This window comes from Ursus maritimus, unplaced genomic scaffold (genome assembly GCF_017311325.1).
Source record: "Ursus maritimus isolate PB19 unplaced genomic scaffold, ASM1731132v1 scaffold_21, whole genome shotgun sequence".
Taxonomy (NCBI): Eukaryota; Metazoa; Chordata; class Mammalia; order Carnivora; family Ursidae; genus Ursus; species Ursus maritimus.
The window spans coordinates 13,260,067-13,275,954 of NW_024424564.1; the positions used below are offsets into that span (position 1 = coordinate 13,260,067).

The 15,888-nt window shown below is 35.7% G+C and overlaps 2 protein-coding genes across 4 annotated transcripts in view; both read left to right on the forward strand.

Moving 5' to 3' along the window:
- Positions 1-5,065, forward strand: part of TBC1D15 (TBC1 domain family member 15) — a 76,122-nt gene extending 71,057 nt beyond the window's left edge. For all 3 annotated transcript variants that reach the window (XM_008684306.2, XM_040637263.1, XM_040637264.1), the window contains 3 exons: positions 2,006-2,122; positions 2,632-2,718; positions 3,720-5,065. In XM_008684306.2, the coding sequence (XP_008682528.1) occupies positions 2,006-2,122; positions 2,632-2,718; positions 3,720-3,941 (426 nt within the window). In that variant the 3' untranslated portion in view covers positions 3,942-5,065. The remainder of the gene's footprint in view (positions 1-2,005; positions 2,123-2,631; positions 2,719-3,719) is intronic.
- A 5,363-nt stretch (positions 5,066-10,428) lies between these two features.
- The window catches only part of TPH2 (tryptophan hydroxylase 2), a 107,267-nt gene continuing 101,807 nt past the window's right edge, over positions 10,429-15,888 (forward strand). The window contains exon 1 of the mRNA XM_008684308.2: positions 10,429-10,618. Within this exon, the coding sequence (XP_008682530.2) occupies positions 10,553-10,618 (66 nt within the window). The 5' untranslated portion in view covers positions 10,429-10,552. The remainder of the gene's footprint in view (positions 10,619-15,888) is intronic.

A 15,888-nucleotide genomic window follows, 5' to 3' on the forward strand; every position in this document is an offset into this window, starting at 1 on the left:
GATTACCTTAGCTAATTACTTAGCGTTGAGGAGGTGGAGCATAATTGTGGATTAAGAAACAAACAAACATCCCACCATCCATATTTAACATATGTAAACATTTTGCCATATTTACTTCTAGTTTTTCTCTTTTTTTCCAAGAAAAAGAATTAAAGATATAGCTAACATCTTTAATCTCCACCCCAAGTCCCATTTCCCTGTCCCCGAGTCTAGAGGATATTCATGAATGTATATCCTTTATTTATTTTGGACCCAGGATAACCATGAAAAACAGAAAATCATTATTTTCTTCTAAAATATGTTAATTGTTAGGTTAACAGATCAGTATGCTTTTAAAATAGAATGTTGGTGTAATGACTGATTGCTACCTTATCTTTATAAAGGCAAGGGATTACAGAAATTCTCCCAAGGAAAGAATGGGGGAAATAATCCATTTCGATAATAAATAGACATATAGTGGAACCCCTGTGTCCTCTGAGGCTTTTACAGCTGGAAATTGGTTCTTATACTTTTGGTGACCATGCTACCATTAGAGAAGGTGATGTGCTAATTGAAAGATCATTGCTTTGTGTGGGATGACTTCTGTTTGAAATTAGAAGTAAAACTCACATGTTCTTGAGCTGGAATTGTATTTAATTTAATGTAATTTATTTTTGAGGGTCATTATGAAATTTAATTGTAATGGTTTGATGATTAAGAAAAAAAAATAATAATGATCATATCCTAATTTTCCAGTAAATATGTTCCTGACAACATCGTGTTTTTAAAAAAAATTTATTTATAAATTGGAGTATAGTTGACATATAGTATTATTAGTTTGATGTACAATGTAGTGATTCAACATTTATATACATCATGAAATGCTCTCCATGTAAGTATAGTTACCATCTGTCACCATACAAAGTTATGACAATACTATTGACCATAGTCCCTATGTTGTATTTTACATCCCTATGACTTGTTTATTTTATAACTGGGATTTTGTACCTCTTAATCCCTTTCAGTTTTGCCCATCTTCCATCCCCCTTCTCCCTTTGAAAATCACCAGTTTGTTCTCTGTATGGAATCGTAAAGTTTATCAGTCTGGTTAAATAAGTATCTCAACTTCTTTCGAAGGATGAATTGAGAATATTATTACTGTACAGCTAGAATAACCCTCAATCTGTTTACCAAATAAATTGAACTTGTAATAAAAAGTTTGAGGTTAATTGCATTGTAATTAAACTTCCAAAAATTGAATTTAGTCTGAAAATTATTCAGTTTGATTTACCCTTGATGAAGGAAGTAAAAACATTTCAGGTATGCTTTAGTGGTATTATTTATGTGGTCTTTTCGCTTTCCAGATAAGATATTGTTATAAACGGTAACAGGAAATTAAGGCTTTAAATTTGAGGTCGTTATCTATATTTAAGAAGAGTGGCTATTGATCAAATGTTTTATACATTTGGGTATAAATTTTGGGTTGTTGATTCAGTTTTTGTCACAATCAGGGGTACTCTGTGTTATGTAATATAATGTAGAGCTCTATCTCTGGGTGGTTTTGATCCCATGCACTATTTAACTGAATTTTTTTTTTCTTTTATACCTACGATTTAGCTTTTTTTTTTCCTCCAGAGATTGAAGGTGATTTAAAAGTGAGAAACTGAAGGGTCAGAAAAATGCTGAAAATGCCTCTAACCTTATACCTTAAACTTAAACTCATGATGTAGCTTCTTTATTAATATCATCTATCATGTAAATTAGGCTCAGTGATTTGCTTATTGTAGTTACCTAAAGGGCCACATTTGGAATTCATCATATTCACATAATGTTAAACTCGATATTAGTTACGGCGTTGGTGAAGGTAAGACTTCTGCACTCCTCATTTCCTAACTAGAAAAACAGTGGTCTACCCCATCTAGGCAACTTCTGCTTTGCATAGAAGTCATTCAGAGTTCAGCATTGTTTCTATGAGGAAAATATTTTAGAATTGTTACATTTTACTAAATAATTCTATTTTTTATAGGTAATGTGGACTGAACTGCCTTGTAAAAATTTCCATCTTCTTCTCTGTTGTGCTATTCTGGAATCAGAAAAGCAGCAAATAATGGAAAAGCATTATGGCTTTAATGAAATACTAAAGGTAGTTCTTCTTTTAATTTAGTTTTTAATATTTTGGCTCTTTCCTTTGGTGGTACCAATATACAAAACATTTTCTTGGAGCTTTATTGAATCCCCTGACTAAAACTTAAATTATATCAGTAACAGTTACTACTAAACTGACTTTGAGAATGACAGTTCAATGAATACATACTGGCCAGTTACTTTTACCTGGCTAATTAGGAAGAAAAGGAAATTCAGCAAATGCTCTTTTATGTAGTTTAGTTTTCTTTTAAAAAAATTGTCTTTTGCTTGTAACTTTGAGATAGTAGACTTGGGACAGCTGCTGGATTTAATGTTCTATAAGCTTATTAGCTATTCTTTAACTTTAAAACTGAAAGATATATTGAATTTCCTGCTTATTTGTAGTATGTGAATACTTTTAAGTATTTTATCTGCAGTGAAATATAACTGGTAATAAATTGTTTATATAGTAGAATATAATAGTGCTTTTAGTTTCAATTATCATTTTATTTTATGGATTCATTTTAGCATATCAATGAATTGTCCATGAAAATTGATGTGGAAGATGTACTATGCAAGGCAGAAGCAATTTCTCTACAGATGGTAAAATGCAAGGTATGCAGTGTTTTAAATAATTTTAAGATATTTTATTTGTATGCTTTTGGTGGGTTGAAGTCAAGAAAATTTTTCTTCGTAGAAGTAAGATAAATGGCAATTTTAGCAAGTTGAAGGCAGGCACCAAGCATTAGCTAGGATTTTGTTTACCATTATGTATTTACGGCACTTAATTGAAAACAGTTGATTAATTATACTAGCTAAGAAATATAGTATAGCAAAATGGCAAAAATAATGAAAACGTTTCTGAGACAAGTATAGAGGCTGTAGAATTTAAGTATTGATGTATTACCCAGTCTGAATACAGACTAGGACCTTATATTAAATGTGGTATCCCTGAATAAAGACATATGCTAATCAGAAATAATTAAATGAATAGTATTTAGTCTGTATCTTTACAACTGTATCAGCCAAGCTCTTAGTTCTTTCTAAAAACAAGGCAAATTTGATGTATTATGATCTGAATTCAAACCAAATCATTCTTCTAATGTATTTTGGCTTTTGTATTTTTATCAGAGTTCCTCTTTGGTCTTTATGTCATTTGTTCATGGTTCCACGTACTTATTTTGGTTCACTTCTACAAACATTTATTTGATAGCTATTCTGTTCAAAATATGTCAGTGAGACAATTCTTTCTTTAAGGAAACTTGTGCATTAAGGGAGAAAGATGGTGTAAATAAGATCTCATTTAAAATCTGAGATTCTATAATACAGGGAGAATGAAATAAATGCTAAATATTAGAAACTTGTTTGTGGGAGTGGTAGGGTGGGGAGGAGAGTGACTAATTTGGAATAGAAGATCCCGGAACCGCTTATGAAAAAAAGTGGTTAGGATTTCATTTGGAGTGGAGAAGGAAGGTGTGAGAAGATACATAACAATCACACTGTTAGAATAAATGTTCAGATTCTGGAATCAATATAGTCTTAAGTAGAAGTGTTATTTTGTGATTACTTTTCCTCTATAGTGAAGGATGGTTTTGTGTTTGATTTTGCATATTCAGGAATTGCCACAAGCAGTTTGTGAGATCCTGGGACTTCAGGACAGTGAAGTTACAACTCCAGATTCAGACACTGGTGAAGATGAAAATGTTGGCATGACTGGTTGTCCTACGTCTACTTTTCAGAGTGACTCCTTGCCTGTACTTGCTACCAGTGGAACCAGAGATGACAACCCAACACAGATATCAGTGTCCCCAAATGTTAGCAGACTAACACCTGCATGATCATTCATTCCTCTTGCTTAATCTTTGAAGAGACACTTTGTTGCAACCTTTTTCAAGTACTTGAAAGGTGGAAATTTAAAATCTTGGTATTGATCATGCTTTAAGGTTTATGGAAAGAAAGTGTACTGATGTTCTTGCATTAAAGCTTTACAAAGATTTAAACTAATTATTTTTGTAGTTACTTCTACCAAATAGCCTTTCCTTTTCAATAACATTCCTTAGTATTTTTATAGCCAAGTACATTTTATTTTCTTGCTGATGAACTGGAATTGGATAAATATTACAAGTGGATGAGTTGGAAATTATGCACTTTGAAAAACATTCACTTTGTTTACTCTAAGTTTAGTGGGTTTTGGATTTGATTAAATTAAATGTTGGGCCTTTCTATAGCATTCTAAGCTGAGAAGTAGATTGTGTTACCCAAGTGATGAGATAAAAGAATTTGTTTTTCTCTATTGTTTACAACAATACTCAGCTTAAATATTTATGCTGGTTGAATGTGATTTAAATTGGATATTTTCATCAATGCAATTTAATGTGTAGATAAAAAGAGCTATTTCAACCATAATAAGTGGATTGGCAGTATATTTTTTACATTGAAGTTTTCTTCACTTGTATATAAAGACTATATAAGTACTTATTTATGAGTATAAGAAAGGATGGGCATATTTTCTTTAACTGAATAAACTTGACTATTGATTTATATAACCTGATTTGACAAAAGTAATACATAGCTTCAATATGAGACCTTTTTCAAAACTATTTTCTTAACCAAACATTTATTTCATGGGACTACATTCAACCCTGTACCTGGTGTAATTTTAAAATTAATTGCTTGTAATCTCACTTTACTAATAATGTGTTTACTATCTTTCCTAATAATGCATTAACTGATTAATCAGGTCTTTAAATTTTTATAAAATGCTCTTTGCAAAAAGCTTATGTCAAAAAGTTCAATATACTATCACGAGTCTCAAGATAATACTTTTTTGTATATGAACGAAGCTGTTTTTACCATGCATTGTTGCATGATTTTAAGTTATGTGGAATTAACATAACTGATTCCATTTTAATTGTAATTTGTTAACTCCTGTACATATCATTAAAATAAATTTGAAGTTGAAGTAGTGTTTTCAGTTAAATTACAAGAAGTCTTCTAGTTCTTCATTGGAAAAAAAAAAAAATCCAAGATGGCCCCAGCACATTTTCTGTTTTTATGTGATTGAAACAATCATTGAAATGAGTTATGGACGTGAGAAAGAAACACGACCCTTTTATAGCCAAAAACAAATTTTCATCAGCACAGACTTGGGCATAGTGTTATCTTGGAGGATATAATTGTCTGACTCAGGAAACCAACTTCCTACAATTGATGTTAATAATGTAAAATAAAAGTTATGCAGTTCTGAAATGCTCCAGGAGATAGATTTTTTCCCCACCAGAAAACTAGGGAACAAAATGAACTTTTTTCCCACTTGAGTATTAACTGACAATCATGACAGTAGAACCATTAGATTTTAGTTTTTAATATCATATGTGTTATCTTTCATCAGTTAATAATGAGTAAGCCTATTTAGACAAAAAAAGTAAACGGATCAGACACTCGGCATCTCCAGCCTTTCATTTCCTGCTGTTCAGGAAATTGCCTAGAACATCTTGATGTCCTTCTTGTTCTTCCTGGACAGGGGCTTTGGGGGAGTTTTTTCCCCCACTGTGTAATGTCATATCTACTTCAGAGTTTAAGAAAATCTTAACACATTTAGTAACTTGAACTTTTGTCAAGTTTTATTATAAAACTACTTGTTAAAACATTTTTACCAAAGAGTCTGAATTTCTGTCTCGCTCATTTTTGATGGGGAAGTAATAATACATCCTAGTGCTGGATAAAGTCTAATGAGAGTCTACAGAATCCAGTTAGCAAATGCTATATAAACTTGAGTTATTGAGATTGCTAAAATAGATAGTTTGGGTAAATTGGTTAGTCTAACTTCTTGAAGATTTGTTTATTTCAGTTTTCACAAGAAGTTCTGTTTGTACTCGTAAAATATTACGTGCTATATTATGTGATCTTTAATGTTAGAATTTAAGTAATTCCTAATTTAACTGCAAAAAGTTTTCATTTCTGATATGAGAGTCTGTGGGAAGCCTTTTTGCATTTAGGAACATCCCTATTTTGATTGTCTCATATGCCTAGGATTCTTTCATCTCTTAGTATGTTAGGAACTTTAGTCTTGGTGATGACTAGAGCTTTTTTGATAAGGAAAAGAGCATTTTGGGATACATAGTTACTCTTGCTGAACCTGACATTTCCAAGGATTTTAATGAATACCGACTAATTCTTATGGGAAATTCATATAATTATGTCCATCATTAAAGGTAGTTTGTGTAAAGTAACCCAAAAGTTTATTGAACTTAGAACTTTTTTTTTAATAATAATATTTTTTGTTATGTTAGTCACAATACAGTACATCCCTAGTTTTTGATGTAAACTTTACCTGACTTGTGTGTCACTGTGTAACCAGGTAACATCCTTCTAGCTTGGATTTCTTTACTTTCAGGAGATGTATGAACCTCTTACTATATTTGAAGTTTTGTGTGCTTTTTTTTGTGGACAGATCACATAGTTTCTCAGAAGTTTCTCTTAATTTTCTCCAAGCATCCGGGTGGTTCCTGAGCTCCCTGAAGTTAGAGAAACGCCATCATATATTGTATTTCATAGGTTAACATTTTGACTTTACGGTCAGGTAGACAAATCCCTGAGTTTTAAAAAGTAGTTTCTTGATTTTGTAAGGTGTACTTGCCCCAGTGTGGGCCACCATTTTTTGTATAAGGTGATGACAGTTGTCATGGCCTATTTTATGTCGACTTCCTCCTCCATTGTACATTTTGGAGATAAATTTCCAGTGTTACTTTATTTCTGAACACGAAACAGGATTAAATTTATTTATTTATTTATTTATTTATTTATTTATTTATTTATTTATTTATAGATTTTATTTGTTTATTTGACAGAGAGACAGCCTGCGAGAGAGGGAACACAAGCAGGGGGAGTCGGAGAGGAAGAAGAGGCTCCCAGTGGAGGAGCCTGATGCGGGGCTCGATCCCAGGACTCTGGGATCATGCCCTGAGCCGAAGGAAGACGCTTAACGACTGAGCCACCCACGCGCCCCTAAACAGGATTAAATTTAAAATGAATCTGGGGGCTCCTGGGTGGCCCAGTCGCTAAGCGTCTGCCTCGCCTGGTCACGCGATCCCAGAGTTCTGGAATTGAGCCCCCGCATCAGCTCCTCCGCTGCAGCTCGCTGAGCTTTTCCCACTCCCCCTGCTTGTGTTCCCTCTCTCGCTGGCTGTCTCTCTCTCTGTCAAATAAACAAATAAAATCTTAAAAAAATAAAACAAAATAAAATAAAATGAATCTGAAAGATTTCCATCAGTATCTAATGTCATTACCTGATACTTAACATCTGTACTTATCTGTACTTTTAATGTGAATACACTGCCATTTGAATAATGCAATGTATGTGGCCTGTTCTCTTGGGGTCTTATGGGGATTTTAACTTAGAGATTTTTTTTTTTTTTAAGATTTTATTTTATTTATTTGACAGAGACAGCCAGCGAGAGAGGGAACACGAGCAGGGGGAGTGGGAGAGGAAGAAGCAGTCTTCCAGCGGAGGAGTCTGATGTGGGGCTCGATCCCAGAACGCCAGGATCACGCCCTGAGCCGAAGGCAGAAGCTTAACGACTGCGCCACCCAGGCACCCCTTAACTTAGAGATTTTTGAATATTGTTCTGATTACAAATATTTTTCTCAGTGTCGTGTAAATAGAGTCCTGTTTTTTAGGTTATCCATCTTGACATAGTGAAGAACATTGTGTTGCTCTTAGAGGCAAAGGTGAGGGTGGGGTAGGGCAATTAGACTGGACATAATTCTGTAACTTTTTAGATATCCAAAGCACTTTTAGCCCATGGGAAATTACACTGTTTACAAACACTGTAGAGAAATGCTGATTATAATCAGAATCTCTAACAACTATCAGGAATCAGAAATATCATATTTGCCTAAATTAAGAATTGGAATGTTAGAATAATAGGGGGCCAGCTATTAAATATGCCTTTCCTTCTCAGATGTCTATATGGTATATTGCTTCCTATATATCTCTGTGCGAAAGAAGACAATGAAAAGAACATTCCAGTAAGCTTAGCTGTGATCAATGAGCAGTCCATTTGTGGTTCAGCTTTTTTAATTAAGAAGACTTATTAACCTCAGAGATGGGCTTTTGCTGTGACAGTCAATAAATAGATGTTTCCAGCACCACACTAGTCTGACTGGGGGCACAAGACCCAATGGGTTAGTAGACAGCTTTAAAAACACAAACAGGGCTGGTTGTAGATTGCTTTAGATGTTGTGTGGCCAGATCGTACAAGTGACTAGAATCTCTTCCATGAGGGTCACAGGCTCACTTCGCAAAGCAAATTGCTCTCCAGTGAAGAAGGCATCAAGGTACTTTTGAGTGCTCAGCGTTTACACTGCATGCTGCTGTCACTGTTGGGCACAACTATGCAGGATACACCCAAAGGAAATTTGGGCCACATGCTTTTGGTTAGCTGAGTCAAGTGTTAAATGAGCCAAATGGAGTATTTGCTGACTAGGAAGTCGTTAGCAGTTAACAGCATCTAACCCGAATAGACAATGTGAAGATCAAATTGTTAAGTTTTCGGAGTGAAATTGTTTAAGTACTTTTACTTTTTGTACTCTTAATAGACTTGTTATTGTAAACACATAGATGGTCCTATACCCTCTTCCTCGCAAAAAAAGGACAAAATTCAAGATACATTCTTTTGCACCTATTAGGGTGTTAAGAAGTTAAGTGTAAAAACTGAATTGTGTTAAATTGCTCAATTTAAATTCAACTTCTGAATAACTTTGGGACAAATCCTTATTCTCTTTTGGCTTAGAGAGCTTTTAAGGATTCTATAGAGGCTAATGGACTTCCCAAAGGAGGGGAAACCCAGTCGTAACGGTTCACCAGCCTCCTTCACGTCCTGTTACCTGGTTTTCCAAATTAGCCTTTAAACTTCGTGTTTAGTACGACTCGTGCCAAAGTTCTGATGGCTGAGGATAGAGGGGAACAGAATCCTTTTCCTAGACATTTCGTACCTAGGAAGGGAGACAAAAGAAACCCTAGCTTCAATAAACTACAACTTACGAAATGGGTGGGTTAGCCTTGGCATAGGCACATCTTAAGGAATAGTGCATGAGCTCATGGCCAACGGATTCAATTCAGGTGATGGGATCTTGGGGCCATCACAGGATCCTTTCCCTAATCTATTCCCTTGGTCCTAACAATGGACTCATTCCAGACATGAGAACTTGGTCCCCTTCTCTCTCTTTTTAAATAACTTGTGGAATAGAGTTTTTTTTTTTTTTTTTTTAGTTCATTTTATTTACTTTTTTTTAAAGGTTTATTTATTTTTAATTTTTAAAAAAATTTTTTATTATGTTAGTCACCATACAGTACATCATTAGTTTTTGATGTAGTGTTCCATGATTCATTGTTTGCGCAGAACACCCAGTGCACCATGCAATACGTGCCCTCCTTAATACCCTTCACCGGGCTAGCCCAGCCCCCCATCCCTCTCCCCTCTGAAACCCTCGGTTTGTTTTATGTACTTTTTAAATCACTTTATTTCATCATGATGAGTGTACTCTTTAATGCCCATCACTTGTTTTCCCCATCTCCCCACCACCTCCCCTCTGGTAACCAACAATTCTTAAGATTAAGAGTCTCTTATGGTTTGTCTCCCTCTCTGATTTCATCTTGTTTTATTTTTTCCTCTCTTACCCTATGATCCTCTGTTTTGTTTCTTAAATTCCACATATGAGTGAGATCATATGAGAATTGTATTTCTCTGATTGACTTATTTCGCTCAGCATAATACCCTCTAGTTCTATCCACGTTGTTGCAAATGGTAAGATTTCATTTTTGATGGCTGAGTAGTATTCCATTTTGGTTCTTAAATTCCACATATGAGTGAGATCATATGGTATTTGTCTTTGACTTTTTTGCTTAGCATTATACTCTGGCTCCATGTGTGTTGCAAATGGTAAGATTTCATTCTTTTTATGGTTGAGTAATATACCATTGAATATATATGCCACGTCTTCTTTTTTAATGATTTGTTTATTTGAGAGAGAGCAAGGGAGTCTGGGGGCAGGGGGAGGGGCGGAGAGAGGGAGACAAGCAGACTCCCCGAAGAGAGGGAAGCTGGATGCGGGGCGCAATATCAGGACAACGAAATCATAACCTGAGCCAAAATCAAGACTTGGATGTGCTTAACTGAATGAGCCACCCAGGCGCCCCGATACCGTATCTCCTTATTTATTCATCAGTTGATGGACGCTTGGGCTGCTTCCATATTTTGGCTATTGTAAATAATGCTGCAGTAAACGTAGGGGTGCTTGTATCCCTTTAAATTAGCGTTTTTGTATTTTTTGGGTAAATACCCAATAGTGTTATTACTGGATTGTAGGGGGAAACAGAGATTCTTTACCACAGAAATTCCTGTTTCTTTTGGTCACTCTCTAAATTTGATTTTGCAGTGCCTTTCACATGCCTGGGTTGCTGAGATTTCCATATCCCTCTTCAAGTCTATATTTCAGAATTAGACATAAAAAGGTAAGTTTAGAAGAGTGGGAGTTTATTCTGTGAGGGCTCAAATAATTGTGAGCATTTCTTAACGTTCAAGTCTTTAAACCATTTTGAGTTGATTTTTGTTTATTTGAGTGGTTCCGTTTCATTCTTTTGCTTATGGATGAGCATATCATGTGATAGCTTCACAGCAGAGAGAATCCATAAGAAGCCTGGCCCCAGTCTACGGGGGTCCCTTTTATTTTAATCTCTTTTGTAAGTTTCCCGAGTTTATCTTAAGGGCTCTCACATTGTCCGAGACCATCACTGTGGATTTTAAATTACATGCTGTTCTTTGTTAAACTTGCTTTTAAAAACCTTAGGAGCTTTGCATGCCTTATTTTTCTTATTATTTATCACCGATTCAAAGTTTCTTAGTCGTAATTTAGAGTTACATGCCTAGTGAAGACAAAGTACTAATTGGTAGGTGGTACTTCTGGACAAAGAGTACAGCTTGCTTGAGGCATTTGTTTCTTCAAGGAGTTCAAGGTGGCCTAGAGTAGGATGTGGACGCTTTCGTCACCTCCTGCTTTATAAGGTTCATGATGCGGACATAGGGTTTATCTTATAAGCTCTGGGAGTCAGATGTCAGAAAAGAAATTCAGTCAAACTGATTGAATTGTTCATACTGGAAAATGTCCACTGCCCTTAGGAATATGAAACAGGAAAGTTAAACTATCTGGGTAAGAGCCCAGGTTTTGGAGTCAGGTGGTCATGGACTTGAGACCTGGCTCAGATGCTTCCTAGTTCTGTGACAATAACTGCTCTCTCCGAGCCCTCTGTTTCTCATCTGTAGGTGAAGATACTACCCCAGTCGTGAGGAGTAAATGGAAAATATACATAGTGTTTCATATGGTGCCTGGCATGATTAAGCATTGATAAATGCTATTATTGTTATCTAATGTCAACCAAGTAGATATTGCCACAGGCTGTCTTTTTTAATCTTAAAGCTCTGCGGTTTGTTTTTTTTCCCCCAAAACATACCTTCCTACAGGAATGGCCTTGGGGCACCATATGGGTTTGTTTCCCATTGACTGAGATCATGTTGAGTTTAAGTCTGGACTATGTATTCTGGTTTCATCTGAGCCCCTGCCTCACTGACTCCAAAATAAAGCACTATCCCCTTTGTGCTTCCGTTCTGTCCTCTTGTTCCAATTGTGCTTGTCTTTTATCAGTCTCCCTTTGTGAGAGTTGTTATAAAAACATAACGAGAACACCAGTGCATGATATTTCTCATGTTTTGCTAATGAAGTCTAATCATTCTCAAGTCAACCCTCAATATAGCAAATACAGTAATCATAACAATTAAAAACAATCAATCACAAGGCCTGTCTGCAGTAAGTATTTTTAGTAGTATGGGGAATTACAGTGTCTGTTTGACAGTGAACATTTTATCAGGGAACAAATTGGTGCCCAAGGTGGTGGGCTGCTGTTTTAGGTTGTTTTTCAGCATTAGGTCAGTTCAGTCAGACTGGTACCAAATTGTCCTTTGTGATTTAATTTTAGATTATATTGTTTAGATATCTGGCGAGTTGAGACAACCTCCTTGCAAAGTTTAAATAGAGCTTTATCTTTGTTTATACTTTTTTCCCCTCAAAATGATAGTTTCTGTGATATTTAGGGGTACCCAAATATATTTAGGGGTACCCGAAATGTATTTATTCATTTCCATTGTGTTATAAATATCTTCATCTGTTGTAATATGAGTTGAAGTTGTGGAGGCCACTTGGGTGCAATTGTCTGGAGTGGCCTGGGGAGTGGCCAGGAGAATTCTTCCTTTCTTTCAGTTTATTTATTTCCTTCTATCATTTCCCCCAACACATTTCTTTCTGTGTCTAAAGCTTATCTTTCTCTTGATGTCATTGTATACCTGATTGGCTTTTTATTTGGCCAGAGTGCTGGGGGTGAATGATGAGGGAGGAATGGGAAGTCCTCAGGTTCTTTCTCGTCTTTTGCCTACAGAATGGGAAGTGTGTGTGTGGAGTGGGGGAAGTTGATAGAGTGGGAAGGCTGGTCTTCCAGTTGTGGACCCTGTATAGTCCTTGGTTCCCTTAGTCTATATCGCCTTTTCCATATCTTCATCCTGAGAGTCAGAAGCCTCCCAGGACCCACTTCCGTTTTCAGGTGATTAAAGGATGGCTTATGTTATTATGTTATTTTTCACAACTGTCCTCAATGAGGACAAATACCTATGTTCAGGACTCATCGATGTCCTTAACATAAAACTTCCATAATTTTGTAGACCCTGTCTCATCTCAGAACTATTTACTTGCATAACCATTCATGATTACATGGCCCTCTTCACGTATAAGATCTTGGAGTTCTTCTTATCTGACAATATCTCATTTTATACATTCCCACTTCATTTCCCACTTTCTGACTCATGGACTCTTTAACTGCCTGGTCCAAACAAATTCTGTTGGTTCATCTTATGACTGTTGGCTGTCTGCTTATTGAGACTATAAGGACAGCTGCCTCATGAAAACCTAGGTGTCCACATCCCTTTAATTTCTGCCAAAGATTCCAAACCAGCGCCCAAGTCTATATTACTGTGGTTTCAGAATCAATGAGGGACAGGAAGAAATAACTAACACTTTGAGCATCTAATATCTGTTAGACACTGTGATAAGCACCAACACATCCAATTTAATTGACATAACGGCCCTATAAAATGTAAATATAAATCACCTGCGTGACAGAAATGGAGGCTGAGAAATATGAGGTAACATGTCCTCGAATACGGCGAGGCAAGTGGCCAAGCTAAGATTTAAGCTCAGGTTTATGCACAACCAATGCCCTATATTGATGCAGTTTAATTAATTAATTAATTTTTTGAAGCAGTAAAATTTATTCTCAAAGTTTTTTGTTTTTGTAATCAATGTCACACATGCACATGTTTTTCACAAGATGTGTTGTTACGAGAAACCTTTTCCTTCACTCTCCAATTCCTCTTTCCCAGTGGCAAGATTTCCAGCTTTCAGCTGATTCTCTTGGTATTCACTTCTGTATCTCTCGGTGCTGTAACATGCTGTGTTGCTACTACTTTAGTTCTCAGTTTTAGGCATTATCCGCTGACTTCCCATCTTGGATGATGTGGATTTATATCCCCTCTTTCCCCACCCCTCAGCCCCCACTATACACATGCAGACTTCTTTATCTTTCCATCTTCCAATATAGTTGATATCATAATATTGATTAAAGCACTTAGCTGAGGCAATTTAGCCCCAACTTTCATTTTCCTTTAGGAGCTGATTCCCTTTTTTTTTTTTTTTTAACTTAATATTTGTCAACTGTGGGCTTCACCATAGGGTGATCTGTCCATTTTGTTCAGATTCTCTAGGCTTTTCCCTTTGCCTGACTGGAGGGTAAATGCCTGGCGGTCAGCCTCCTGAGGTCTGTGAGTCTCCGTGTCCAGTGCATATGTTCATTTAACCACTCTCCTTTCAGGATGATAACCTCTATTCTCAACTTTGTCTGGAGCCCATCAGTCCAGAGGCCTTTATTTTACCCTTTCCAGAGAATAAGCTCCATTCATCTACTGGGGGCAGGAAGGGAAGTGGCTTGGCTCTGTAGAATAGGGGAGGGAAAGAATAGGGTTTTATAAATAAATATAATATATAAATATAAATAATATATATAATTTAAATATAATAATAAATAATATAAATAATATAATAAATATATATATATAATATAAATATAATAAAAAGTTTTATTTATTAAGTACCTTTAAAAAATATAATTCATATGCTATAAAATTCACCCTCTTAAAGTACACAGATCAATGCTTTTTCATATATTCACAAAGTTGTACAACTATCACCAGTATGTAATTTTAGAATATTTCATTACCCTGAAAAGAAACCCCTTAGTAGTCATGCTTACCTTCCCCCCCACTTCCTTGCAGCCCTTAGCAACCACTAATTTACTTTCTGTGTGTTCCTTTGTCTCTTTTTTCCCCCTCTCTGTTCCCTCTTGTAGACATTGCATGTAAATGGAATCATAAAATACATGGTCTTTTGTGGCTGACTTTTTTTCACTGAGCATATGTTTTCAATGTTTATGTTGTAACACATATCAATATTTCATTCCTTTATGTTGCCATTTATGGATATACCATGTTTTGTTTTGTCTTTTTCTCAGTTGATATTTGAGTTGTTCCCACTTTTGGCTATTATGGATAACGATGCTATGAACAATCATGTACAGTTTTTGTGGGGACATGTATTTTCATTAATTTCTTAGGTGTATACCTAAGAGCGGGATTGTTGAGTCATATGATAACTTAAGGTTCAACTTCTGGAGGAGCTATCAAACATTTTTCCAAAGCGACTACACCATTCTACATATAACTAGGAGTAAAATTGCTGGGTCATACAGTAACTTCATGTTTAACATTTTGAGAAATTACCAAACTTTTCCAGAATGGCTGTACCATTTTTCAAGCCCACCGACAATGTATGAGGGCTCCAATTTTTCCATTTCTAACACTCGCATGCTTTTTCTGTTCTAGCCACCTAGTGCTTTATGAAATTGTGTCTTATAATGCTTTTTTCATGTGCATATCGGCCATATATTCTTTGGAGAAATGTCTATTCAAATCATTTGCCCATTTAAAAATTGTAGTTTATTTGTTTTTTCCTTGTTGATTTGTAAGAGTTTCTTATATATTTGGGATACTGTCTCCTTGATTTGCAAATATTTTCTCCCAGACTGTGGGTTGTCTTTTAATTTCTTTTTGTCTTTTAATTTTCTTGATGGCATTCTTTGAAGAACCAAAGTTTTTCATTTTGGAGCACCTGGGTGGCTCAGTCGGTTGAGGATTTGACTCTTGGTTTCTGCTAAGGTCGTGATCTCAGGGTGGTGAGATTGAGCCTTGTATCAGACTCCATGCTGGGTGTGGAGTCGGCTTGAGATTCTTTCCCCCTCCCTCTCCCTTCCCCTCTGCTCCTTGCCCACTCATGTGCACACTCTCTCTTTCTAATAAATAAATAAATAAATACATAAAATCTTTTTAAAAAAGTTTTTCATTTTGATGAAATCTTATCTATTTTTTCTTTGGTTGCTTATGCTTTTGGTATATTTGAGAAACAATTCCCTAACCCAAGTCTATAAAGATATAGTCCTATGTTTTCTTCTAAGAGTTTTATAGTTTTAGCTCTTACGTTTAGATCTGTGATCCATTTTGAGACAATTTTTGTGTATGATGTAAGGTAGGAGTCCAACTTACTGTTTTTCATGTGGATATCCAAAGTTTT